The sequence below is a fragment of the Trachurus japonicus genome, chromosome 10 (assembly GCF_045865225.1).
Source record: "Trachurus japonicus isolate A0001 chromosome 10, Traja_1.0".
Classification (NCBI taxonomy): domain Eukaryota; kingdom Metazoa; phylum Chordata; class Actinopteri; order Carangiformes; family Carangidae; genus Trachurus; species Trachurus japonicus.
Window position 1 is genome coordinate 12,155,027 of NC_140916.1, and position 12,252 is coordinate 12,167,278.

Consider the following 12,252-nt stretch of genomic DNA (forward strand, 5'->3'; position numbering starts at 1 on the left):
TTAATTTCATGAGAATGGCAGCACATTAACGCACTCAGATCGTATCAGCTGCTCACTGAAACAACACAGTAATTAACTGGCACAGCTAATCTCTATCTCACAGAGCACCAAGCCATGAGACCATCAGCTCCCTCACCCAAACACGTGGCTGGTTCAATTACTTCTCTCTTTCTCAAAGATGCTCCAGCATCAAGAATCCAATACAAAAAAGGGCAGTAGCTATTAATTAAGTTGTGTTGGTCGTCATCAATGCCTGATAATACCTCCTTTGAGGCTTGTGCAGTAGGAAAAATATTCACTTACTTTATTTTGTGCTGTAAACAGGTTCCTGATTATTGCTAAATTAGCCTGTTTTTTTGTTGTTGTTTTTCTGCTGGTGTAACCAAATGGAATGATATTTCTTCTTTTCTTCATAATGTGCTTCAGACTTGAGCAAGACAGAAACCCTCCACCTCCAGACCGTAATAACCAGCTATCTCCACATGGGGGCAACAGTAACCATGAAAGGCAAAGACAACAAAGACACCAGGGAGAAGCTGAGCCTGGTGGAGGCCGATCGATCCCGTCCGTGGCCGTTGTTTCTGTTCCACTTGGACCCGTTTCTGTCTCGGGCTCGTGGTGGCTTTGCGGGGTTGGAGACGGGGTTACGAGGGGGTTTGTAGGGGGGAGAGTAAGGCCCATAGCCTGGCCAATCATCATTGTACCTCTCACCGTGATCTCCACCCCCTGAGCCACTGCCTTCCTCACCTGGAACAAGGGAGATGAGACCGACTTATGAAAATGCTACGATCACATCCAACTATAGGATTTAAATTCCACTGTCATTGCTCCAAATCCTAATAATCAGTAATACATAAAGTACTAAAAAAAAAACATGCACTACATTAATTATCATATAATATCCACAGATACAGCTATATTGACCATCAGGAACACTCACTGTCCATGAAGTCCATGTCTTGTCCGCTCTGAGCGTGTCTCAGCTTGTTGGTCACCACCCTCAGCTCCATGATCAGCTGTCTGGTCCGAACATCGGGCCGGGCGATGTCCACCTCTACCTCGGGGTTGTTGATCTGGCTGACCAGCCCGTCGCCCGTCACGTCCGGGAGGTACCTGAGCGAGGGACGCAAGCAGGTTTTCATGTATGAAAACAACACACAAAGCTGGCTGAGCAGTGGTCTGGATTAAAAACCAAATTAATGAGTATCCACAAGTGCACATGGTATGTTTGTGCAGTCACGATCTTCACTGCAATAACTGGCTGTGTTGTTCATGAGGGGGAACGACTCACCATCTGCCATTCAACAGCAGTGATGTGAACATCCTTGACTTGTTTATGTGTTTTTGTGAATAGACATGGAGTTCTTGAATTGCAGGTGCATGTTTGTGTCAGACTGCTGAATTGTCCAACAATTTCTTTGTGACCAATTTCTTACAAAGTAATAATTACTCACTGCTGCACAATAAACTGAGGCAGTGATCGTGGTGCACATTGCTCCTGCTAAACAGAGGCATGTTAACACTGTCACAGTATCTAGTATCTATTATCATGCACTGGATGTTTATACATACACACAAAACAGAAATGTTTCATTCAGAAATTTTATTTAATAGGATAAACCCCTTGAGAGGAATCCTCTCGTTTTCGAGGGGGTCCTAATATACATTACAAACCAAAAAGAGAAAAATGTGATTATATCTGAGTAACCACTACTATGAAAGTTGAATTTCAGTAATTGTAACCTGGTTGGTACCTGATAAACTGCACAGGATTTTGTAAAAACAATATAAAAAGGAATGAAAAAACTATATCTTTACTACTAATTTATACAATAATATGAACTCTAAACCCTTAATAATAGTAGTAAAACCCTTAATAGCAGCGGCTCCAGCTCTACCTGCCTGGCTGCAGTCCCAGTTTGTGACTGAAGCTGCCGAGGTGGGTGTACTTCTACATAAAGCTGCTGCCTAATGCAGCCTGAACATCTTAGACACAAAGTCATCCATTATGCAGACTTGTTTTTCCTACCTGTGAACCTGTTTCAAAACACACACACACACACACACACACACACTCTCTCTCTCTAAATCAGCCTGGATACACGCTGTTCGACTGCATCCGTGGACATAAAAGTAAGCAGACCCACACAGCGAGCATGTGGGTGACTGATGGTGGCAAAATTAAAACAAACTCACTTCCATCTGTTGCATCCTGCCACCTCTGTACCATCACTCACTCACTCACTCCTCCGCCTCTGTCGGACCCCTACCTCCCTCCCTCTCTCCCTCCCTCCCTTCCCTCCCTCCCTCCCTCGCTCCACTCCTCCCCTCTGATCTTGCTCACCTCCCCCGGGTCTGCCCATTCCAGCAGCGGTCCTCATTAGTGACGTCGGCAGCCATCTTCTCATCGTTGCAGATGGTGTGTGGGAGGGACACCCAGAAGCCCCGCATAGGCCGCAGTCGCTCCTTCAGCTCGGTAACCTGCGCGGAGGCGGAAAGAAAACTGCTTATGAGTCAGACCTGGTTTTAAAGTCTCCTTGTTTGGTATGGCTGGCCGAGGGAAGCATATGGAAGCCGCAGTGCTGACGTTGGACAAAGTCAGAAAACTTGACCTGACACTGCCTCTGGGGCAGGTCTTAAACCAAATGTCTTTTATGTTGTATAAATTGATATACAGTAAATAACTGCCGTCCCTCCCCTCTCTCCTCTGCACTTGGTTTTATTTATATTCTCGTGCTTCTGTCTTGCCCAGATCACTGTGTGGTCACATCGATGCTGTCTGGGCTCTCTGTATTATTAGCTGCTTGTATCAGGCTTATTTTACTCTCAGTGCACTGACTGAATACTAATGCAGGCACAATACAAATACATCTCATATTATTATTTACAGGTTCAACAGTTCAACAGTTAAATCACACTCAACTGAGAAATTTGACCTGAACAAAATCAAAACATTTCTACTACTTTCTTCTAGAAAATTTTAACTGCAACAGTCAGTTTTTTTTCTTGTAAAGTCGCTAAAGACAAATTCACAGATAATCGTGTGTGCAGGAACAAACCACCAGATAATCATCACCTGACTACAGATGTACAGATGTTTGAAGTTCGCTGTTGTTTGGTTTTCTTGCCCACGCTTTAATTCTTTTGGTTTTTCTATAATCCGCCTTGTTTCCAGACACATCAGCTGTGATGAACTTGCTCTAGCTCATTTACATCAGAAAATCCTGACACACTCTGTGTTGCAGAGTTAATTATAAATGGATAAAAACGACTTTGCACATCAATCAATTCTCAATAACCCACTCAATCTTTTATTTTATATAACTTATTTGTCTCATTTACAAAAGTACTCAGACGTCTGCTGTGAACTGTAATTGCTGCCGAGGGAGCCTTTAGAAAAGAAAAGGTCTGGATACTTTCTGAACCCACTGTAGCTGCTGAAGAGCCAGATATTTCCCTTTGGAGTTAAATTGGAGAGGAGAGAAGTGCATATTGAACTTAACTTTGCCACAGGGCCAGAAAGCTTTGGATCAATGCTAACATTGGTCTGTATTAAATGGATGTACAAATAGACACATACAAAGTCAACACAACAACTTTAAAAAGCAATTATATTCCAATGTTGTGTTGGTTTTATGTCTTTTTTAGGGTAGTTACTCAATCTTGCTAAGTCTGTGCATGCGTCTTCCTCACCAGACGATCCAGGTTGGTTCCTGCAGCAGTGGTGGGTTTCTCCTCGGGGCTGTAGGTGCGGAAAGGCCTCCTGTTTCCCCCCGACTCTTTCGGAGAGCGTTTAGACCGTCCTGGAGTAGGCCTGGGATTTCCACAGCCCTGGAACACCTGAGGTAAACAAAAGAGCAAAAGCAACACCAGTGTGAACAGCGGTGTTACAAGAGCATTTTTACAATCCACCTTGACTTTAATAATGAATTCTTCCCTGTTATGTAACAATATAATAAAATATCCAGCGTCAGATGATCCTGACATCTTCTCGAGTCTGCAAAGAAGTTGTTGCTCAAGGGCCTGACTTTAATTTAATGTTACTGTGATAGTGGTAAATGAAAGCTGGGAGAGGAGCTCTATGAGTCAGTGTCTACCCTAAGAAATAAACTGATGTGAACTGAAACTAGCAACATATATAAAAGGATTCTCTACAGGCTTCAAGAATCTTTCTCCGTTAATAAAAAACAAGCAAACACAGAATGCTGAGCTGTAAAAGAGAGAGATCCCGTTTATTACAGCACAACCGCCACAAAACCAGAGCTTCTCTGTTTCCATCGAGATGTTGTGTGTGCGTCTCTCTGGTGGATTAGCTCCTGGGATGGCTGCCATGTTTTAATCATACCGTCAGGCTGTCGTGCGCCTCGTGTATAATTCCTTACTTTTTTTTTGGTTTTTTACACTGCGTGTTATCTCATTAAGAAGATTAAAATCAGAATTAAACAATAATCAAAATAGCTTTGATTTGCAAGAGTGGTATTTTGAAAACGCTGGATGATGATTTTCAGGCAGGCACAAAAGGTTCAGTAAATACAAGACTTTCTATTGACTTTCTATTTCTACAGCCAAATTGAAAATTCAAGGAAAGCAATTTTTCCCTTCTGCTTGTGCCCTGGTTCTTACCTTCGTGGAGATGGTGACACTGTTTTCCTGCATGTGCATGATGGCCTCTGACACTTTCACAGAGATGGAGTCGGCTGCAAGCTCCATATTGAATGGGCCCTCCAACTTCTCTGAAACCTGGTACAGCGCATCTGAAAGAGGCGCGAGGAGGAGACAGAAATAGAGACGGCAGGGTGATGAACCCTGCTACGACCACATTCATCCAACTCCTCACTGTCAGGGTTATACAAGCGAAAGAAAACTCTGTTGGTGGCGCTCTGTAGAACCTGATAAACATCGAGACAATGGTTCCCTGTGTCTGGAATCACTCACTGGTGCACCAGCTGAAGAGATTTGATTAACATCTGTTTATGGGGCGTTCAGGGAGATCAGGAAGCAAGCCAACATTTTATGCAGAGAGAGGGAGAAAGGGATGGTGGTTGGAGAGAGGAGTGCATGAAGGTAAAATGGGTTGGAGTGCAGGAGACATGGATGGAGCGATGAAAGGTGTGCGGAAGAAGTGCACATGAAAAGAAAGAAAATGCAGGGAATGTGTGGGTTTGATGAAAGGGGAAAGGAAACACAGGAAGACAGATCAATTGAGAAGGAGCAGAGAAGCATGAATGATTAATGGAGGAGGAATTCATTAGGGGAAAAGGAAGTGGAAAGTAAATGAGTGACAGTGGAGCAATAAAAGGATTCTACTTTTAGGTATGCTCAATTTAATAATGATAATAATTCAGAGTGCAGTTAATTGTCATTTAGGTCATAACATCTTTTCTCTTAAGGATCTAAAAATCAATGAAAGCAAAAGCACCGGGGCACTTTGAAGAACATAATATACCTGATACCAAAAGAAATGTCATCCACCTGTCTCTAAATCTAAATTTAAAACATACTATTGTATCAAATATATTCATCCTACTCTCACCCACCAATGAAATTGTTCCATTCGGTGTCCAGGTCGGCCTGATTGGCTAAGCAGCCCTTCATCACGTTAAGGCACAGGGAGTGGCAGGGCCGCAGGGAGGGCATGCCCCGACACAGCGGGCAGTACCACTGACGCATCAGGCCACGCACACACTCTGAGTCTGCAGTCAGCTGAAACACAAAGCAGTGGGCGTTACAGCACAGGGAATAAATAACAGAGCACAACATTATGAATATTACCATACTGCAGAAGGGGACTTCATTTCAAAATTTAATAAAATGTGCAGCTTTCTCTTTTTTCCACTTTTTTTTTTTTTTTGCTCTCAAGGTTCAATTTGAGATTTTAGGCACAAAAAAAAAAAAATCTTTTTTAAGTGTTCTCTAATTAAAAATGAACATTATTACACACTGTTGCAGCATCATTTTTGATTTAGAAAAACTGAATTTATGTATTTCATTTACACAAAAATGTCATTCTGGATTGAACCTATTAATGTGAGTACAATGTAGCTCTGATGTAGTGCAGAAAAAAAACATACACACTGAATAGAACCAGTTACCTTTGTTGCTTTGTTAACAATATCCCGACCAGTAGCCAAACCTTGCGACAGTGCTCTGGCAGCAATGAAAGCCCTGGACACCTGAATGTGAAACCACAGAGAACAGAGTAAAGATCAGTCACACTTCAATGTCAATGGAAGTTCAGCTCTACTGGAAGGTTATACTGAGGTAATGGGTTTTTTTCGAATGTGTCTACATCAATGCTGTTGCTATTTCTTCAGATGAATACGAACTTGTACGCGCAGTTTGCGGGGCACATCTCCAAACGGCTGCAGCTGTTCAGCATGTTTGCTGACACACTCCAGGTAGTCCTCGCTGAACTGATACTGGGGGTTGACCAGAGAGAAGACCCGCTCCACCAGTCTGGACCAGAAGTCTGACAGAACCTCCGCCAGGCTTACGCTGCCCCCTGTGGACAAAAGAGCAACTGTGAGCAACAATAACTATAAAATCTTATTAGGTCTGGCATTTCAGCAGAGTGGATGTACAGGACTTTTCATCTAAACCACATATGAGAACACCAAGTTAAAGCTAAAACTAAAAAGTCAGTCCTTATCTAGTCACTGCTTTGTCAGTTTATGCTATTTTGATTAAAAACGACACAATGTAACAATGATAACAATAATAAGTCTTTATAGTTGCATTATTTTTTTTCCTCTTGTAAATGTGCTTTGTTGTTTGTCCGTCTGTACATTTAACAACTGGTAGACAGATCCTGAATATGCGATTCTCCAATCTGTAGTCTACTATACAGCCTCAAATTAGCCGTCCATGCTGTTTGGCAGACAAAGACAGGTTGACTAAGCAGCAACAGCCTGCACATAAGACTTGCCAGCGAGCGGCTGTCATTGCCAAAACAGAGCGATCCGGAGCAGAAATAGAAACAGTCTGGCGTCCGTGGGATTCCAGGTTTCTCCAGTTTGGCATTTCAGCATTTCAGTTCTCCTATACTGACAATGCAACTAGGAATCATCACAGCTGTATCTGTGACCAGATCTGTGATCAGATCTTTAAAAATGTGTGTGTACATTTATTCGTTCAGATTCATGTAGTGCAGCACAGGAGTAAAAAAAAAAAAAAAAGAAGTTGGTTGATGCAATATAGAGGATGTTTATTCCATCATAATAATTCAGAGTGTGTTTGGTTTGAGTTAATTAACTTGAGGTAAACATACTGTCCATTATTTAACTTAAATGTCCTTGTTTCGTTGTTTTCACAATTTGACGTTTCAGAGTGAAGATGGATGGAAAATATGGCAAGAGAGCAGAAGAGAGAAGTGAATTGAGGACATGTAAAAAAGAGGAACCACTTCTGGTAATGTGGACACTAGAAATTGCACAGTATAAACCACAAAACAACCAGGATGCCCCTAATTTTATGATTTATGCAGCAAATCCAACCCAAAACCAAAACCTAATAATTTAAGGCTCTTCTGGGCCTGAGGTGGATTAGGCCAGTGAACTAACCAGAATAATATCTGCGCAGCTCCACAAACAGCTCCTGGAAGACGTGTGCGTTCTGGGTGAAGAGACGACCGTAGGTCTTTGTGAACATCTGGTTCATGGACTTCTCTGACAGGTCTATGAGCTCTCTGAAGAACTCTGTAGAGAAAAGAGACAGAAAAGGCAGATTTGATATGAGTCTTTCACCCACCTTCTCATCTTATCTCAGCCAGGTTTCTATGTAAGCACTCAGTCACCATCTATCCCCCCTCCCCTCTCAGATTAACAGCTCACAGGGACAGTTACATCAGATTGCACACTCCGGTAAATGAGTATAACAACATGTACTTTATTTAAATCCATCTTATAGGCTCATATGCAGTCTCCCACTCCTTCGGCGCTTTTAAATGATTCATCACATGCATTATATAAAAGGATGAGGAGGGAAAAAAAGGTCTTAGCAGTCCACAGCAGGTAGGAGGAGGAAGTGTACATTCAGCTCTGTGATGTGGCTGCTACAGACCTGCAGCCATACACATACACAGAGTGAGACAATGTGGATTAAATTAGTGCTCGAAGCACCCACTCTGACAATTGCTTAAAGGAGCTCTCCACTTATTTTACACATTAAGGTGAGTTCACCGTCTATGGAGATACTTACTGTGATGGCCAGTCAAAAAAAAACCTGACTGTGTCATAGTGAGGTCATCAGGATTATCTCAGCTTCAGGGCTACACGTTTTTAACAAAGCCTGTGATTACAAAAAACTGGAGGTGTGGAGAATATAAAATGTGGGAAGGAAAGGTCTAAATAAAGACGTAATTAAGTGGCATAGGAAATGTAGGATGCAGTGCTTCAGCAGTTTAGGGAACTAGTGTTAGGATATCTCAGCCTCTGCTGCTTTCACTGTGACCCTAATTTTTGTTATCCGTCCCTTGTGAGTCCCCACGCTGCATGAAACTGTAAAAAAAAAAAAAAAGCTGTTGCAGTCTGGAATATTCCTTTAATGTCAGCAGTTCTCATGCAATTGATTAAACAGATATGAATCATACTAGGATCTCTGCAATATGTATGCAGTGCAGCGCTTTTAGCTGCCAAAGTCAATTTTGTTGCACAGATATCTGACCATCTGAGAGAAACTGTGCAGTGCGAGATCTTAAATAAGTTTTTTAATCAGCTGTCACTCATGGCTGCAGAAACTTGGGCGATAGCGGGAGGGAGAGGTGCAGACAAGCTGAGTGCAGTTTCCTTCTATCATGTGGCTTCAAGAGGAAGAGGAGAGGAGGTTATGATCCCATTAAATATAATAACTGGACACAATTCTCACCATCAAATCTGCGGTGTCTCTGGGTGAAAGTGGTCAAGAGGAACTGGCTGTTGTCTTCGACGGCTCTGAGGAAGTCCCGATCGCTCTGCAGGGCCAGCGTCTCCTCCATCTGACTGGAGCAGCAGGTGTAGTCCTGAGGACAGAGCCGCAGGTGCTCACCTGGAAAAATAAAACCAGGCCAGCAGAGAAAGAAAGGTCAGGGCTGAACACAAACTGGGATTTATTACGTGGATACATTTGGTTATTTTGGTTTAACCATAATATATAATGATATATTGTTCGACAGTGAAATTGCATGAAAACACTTGGTGCTGTTTCCATATTAAATGGTGCTGTAATGCAACACATAAGTTCATTATTGATACCTGAACAATAACAGAGACCTGCTCTCCATTATGTCAGTGGGTTCATTCCCAGATCTAAACAGATGTTTCTAGTGAAAGAGTCAATTCCTCCACTTATCAGTCTTTTTTGTGACCATAGGGAAATCTCACCAAAGATAAGCTTTTGATAGAAAATTGTAATTTCCCTGCATGAATTATTCAGCTTCAATCTGTCTTTCTTTGTCTGCTCAGGTTGGGTCTTTGATATGTCAGAGGTAATGAAATGCAAATGACAACCAGGAGGGGGAAATAGCACAGAGCATTCAAAATGTGGTACAGGTTTAAAATTCTTTGTCTCTAAAATGTTTTACATCCAGCACGAATATTATGGCAATTAATGCAGTGGAAAGTCTCAGTCCCAACTCCACCCTCGCTGATGTTCCTCACTGTCTCTTTTGTTCTCTCTGTGTGTCTCACTATTAGCCCTCTCTCATCCCTCTATTTCCATTTCTAAACTGCCTCGCTTCATCCTTTGCTCTCCCAGCCATCTGCTCCCCTGGCCCACGGGACAGTGAGCCAAGACTCAGGCAGTGATAGCCCAACACACACACACACACACACACACACACACACACACACACACACACACACACACACACACACACACAGAAAATCAATCAATATTGCAGTTTTCTCACTCACACACACACAGCTGAATTGCCTCAGAGTAAATTATCTGAATTAACATACATTTGACTCATAAATATTAGTCTTTATAGTGAAAGTGCCAGGCCTGAACACACACACACACACACACACACATACGTGCACACACATAGACACACAGCACCGTTGCCTTTTACATGCTAAACCTCCCAGAAGTAGGTTACATCTCCAGCCACTCAAGTGACTCCATCATTTGCTCACATGGTCAGACATTCATATTTTAACAAATTTTCCGCCTACAGTGTACTCTACTGTCTCCTCCTCTCCTCTCATCCATCCCACCCCCACATCCCCTCAGCACAACTTCAAAATATCCAAAATCCAACTGTTTGTAATCCACATTATATCTTTTCATTCGGCAGATAAGATTATCACCAGTGAGCAGAGCCTATGGGTATATACAGGGATTTAGCAGTGGGCCAGTAGGCAAAGACTAATTAGGGGCGAGGTTCTTTGTTGCACCGGTGTTGGCAATTTGCTCATCCCATTAATCATCCTATTTAAACAGCACAGAGGGGAGGAGGGGGCGGGTGTAATTTGTTTTAAACCACCCTGCATCGTTTCTCTGGAGGAAAACTCACCATGATATTCCTACAGCGTGTCTCTGGTGCTTAGTGAGTTTTGAGCCACCCTGCACTTTCTAAAATCACTTTGGTGGAGTGTCCGAGGCTTTTTTTCTGCTTAAATATAGTTATAATATCACTATAATGCTTTGTGGTGCTGGCCAGAGAATGTATGGTGCATGTATGGTCCATCCATGTCCAGACAAACTAGAGCATGCGCCCACACCTCTGCTGCGACATGCATAGTAGCCTATATTTTGATGTAAACTTGACTTAAATTGCTTAAAAAAAACTGAGTCACAAAAACTAGTCTAGTGTGTTTTTGTCCCAACCGCGGACTTGGGGTGCAGAGTCTTCTTACCGGAGATTTGAGTCAGCGGAGCGGTGTCTGTGCCGTACCCCTTCTCCGCGTACACCTGCCGGCTGTCGGCGCAGCTCCTCCCCGCAGCAGCCACGGGGCTCCGGATCCCCGACAGCGCAGCCACCGCGCAGAGCAGCACCAGCAGCGGGCACCTGGGCAAAGATATCCGGGTATCCATCCTCCTCACCGCAGGACTCAGAGACAAACACACACCAGAGGAGGGGATGGGGGTTTATACAGTCTACAAACAGGGTGCAGCAGCAGCTTATAAATGATTGAATGAATGGATGGATGGCTGGTTTGGATTGGACGCAAAAGTAAAAGAGAGTAGGTAGGTGTCCCAGATCCGTCAGTCTTTAAAAACGGTCATTATTTCCTCGGTAAGTGCAATGAACGGACACATCCAGGCTGGGTTCTGTACATCACACAACACCCACACCCGTTTCCATCCAGCGAGTCCAGTTAATTTGTCCGTCCGGCTTTGGAGATCCGCTGTTGTGCGTAAAGTGAAACGGGTGAGTGTGAGTGAGTGGGGCACTCCCGATCCTCCTCAGCATCTTCAACAAACTGTCAAACTCGCGGGAGTTAGACCGGAAACACCTGAAACTCGGTTCGTTTCAAAATAAAACCAGAGATAGTTTGGGGAAAAGCCAAGTTGAAGCCATATCTGACAAGGTAGAAGAAATTGTCAAAAATGAATTTTAAAAGGTGTGTGCTCAATTTGTAGTTAATACAATATACAGTATATTTCAATAGGTAAATCAGCCTTAATCCTGTGTGTTTTCCAAGTTTTCCCCTACTCTTATAGTTTAAAAAAAAAAAAAAACATTTAAGGTAATCCCCTGTCATTTCATTTTCTAGATGAACAACTTTCAGATAAAGCCCCCATTAAAGTTAGTTTGCATCATTCTCATACTGTATATGAAATGCATAAAATGGACAGATTTATTTACATAAATCAGGTTTAATCCTATTGAGGGATTATCCTGTGCATTGATGGATTACTGAATGGCCTACAGGCCTGCAGAGGGTCAATGGGTAGCTATAGAGGGGCTCCAGTTTGAAATAACTTTCTTGTTTAGTAAGTCAATCAGATATCAAAAGAGACCCAGAAATCGACAAAAAGGCACAAAATGACTACAGATGGATGGGCACTACCCAAATAATAATCATCAATACATAACTAGGATGTATTATTTGGCTACCCAAATAATAACCATTCAATACATAACTAGGCTATATACAGTAGTTGTTCTGCATGTCTTTCATTGCTAATGGGTATTGTGAAGAAAGGGCAATAGCTGTTTTATTTTGAAGTATCGGACCAGAAGTAGTGTGCTTCACCCTGGCTGGTTTGACTTCGGTCAGAGAGCCCATCAAACACAGAACAATGGACCGTGCCGAGGGCCGACAGAGG

The 12,252-nt window shown here is 42.8% G+C and overlaps 1 protein-coding gene across 2 annotated transcripts; it reads right to left on the minus strand.

Moving 5' to 3' along the window:
• Positions 1–465: 465 nt before the first annotated feature.
• Positions 466–11,375, minus strand: gpc2 (glypican 2). 2 transcript variants are annotated; one of them, XM_085789291.1, is made up of 11 exons: positions 10,836–11,375; positions 8,863–9,021; positions 7,560–7,694; positions 6,327–6,502; positions 6,093–6,173; positions 5,538–5,703; positions 4,624–4,754; positions 3,694–3,840; positions 2,345–2,481; positions 941–1,113; positions 466–747 (listed from the first exon to the last, which is right to left on the minus strand). In XM_085789291.1, the coding sequence occupies exons 1-11, from the start codon at positions 11,011–11,013 to the stop codon at positions 473–475; spliced, it is 1,758 nt and encodes a 585-aa protein (XP_085645417.1). In that variant the 5' UTR covers positions 11,014–11,375; the 3' UTR covers positions 466–472. The 2 variants fall into 2 exon arrangements, with proteins under 2 accessions (XP_085645417.1, XP_085645418.1); XM_085789292.1 differs by lacking the exon at positions 10,836–11,375 and adding an exon at positions 10,238–10,449.
• Positions 11,376–12,252: the final 877 nt, after the last annotated feature.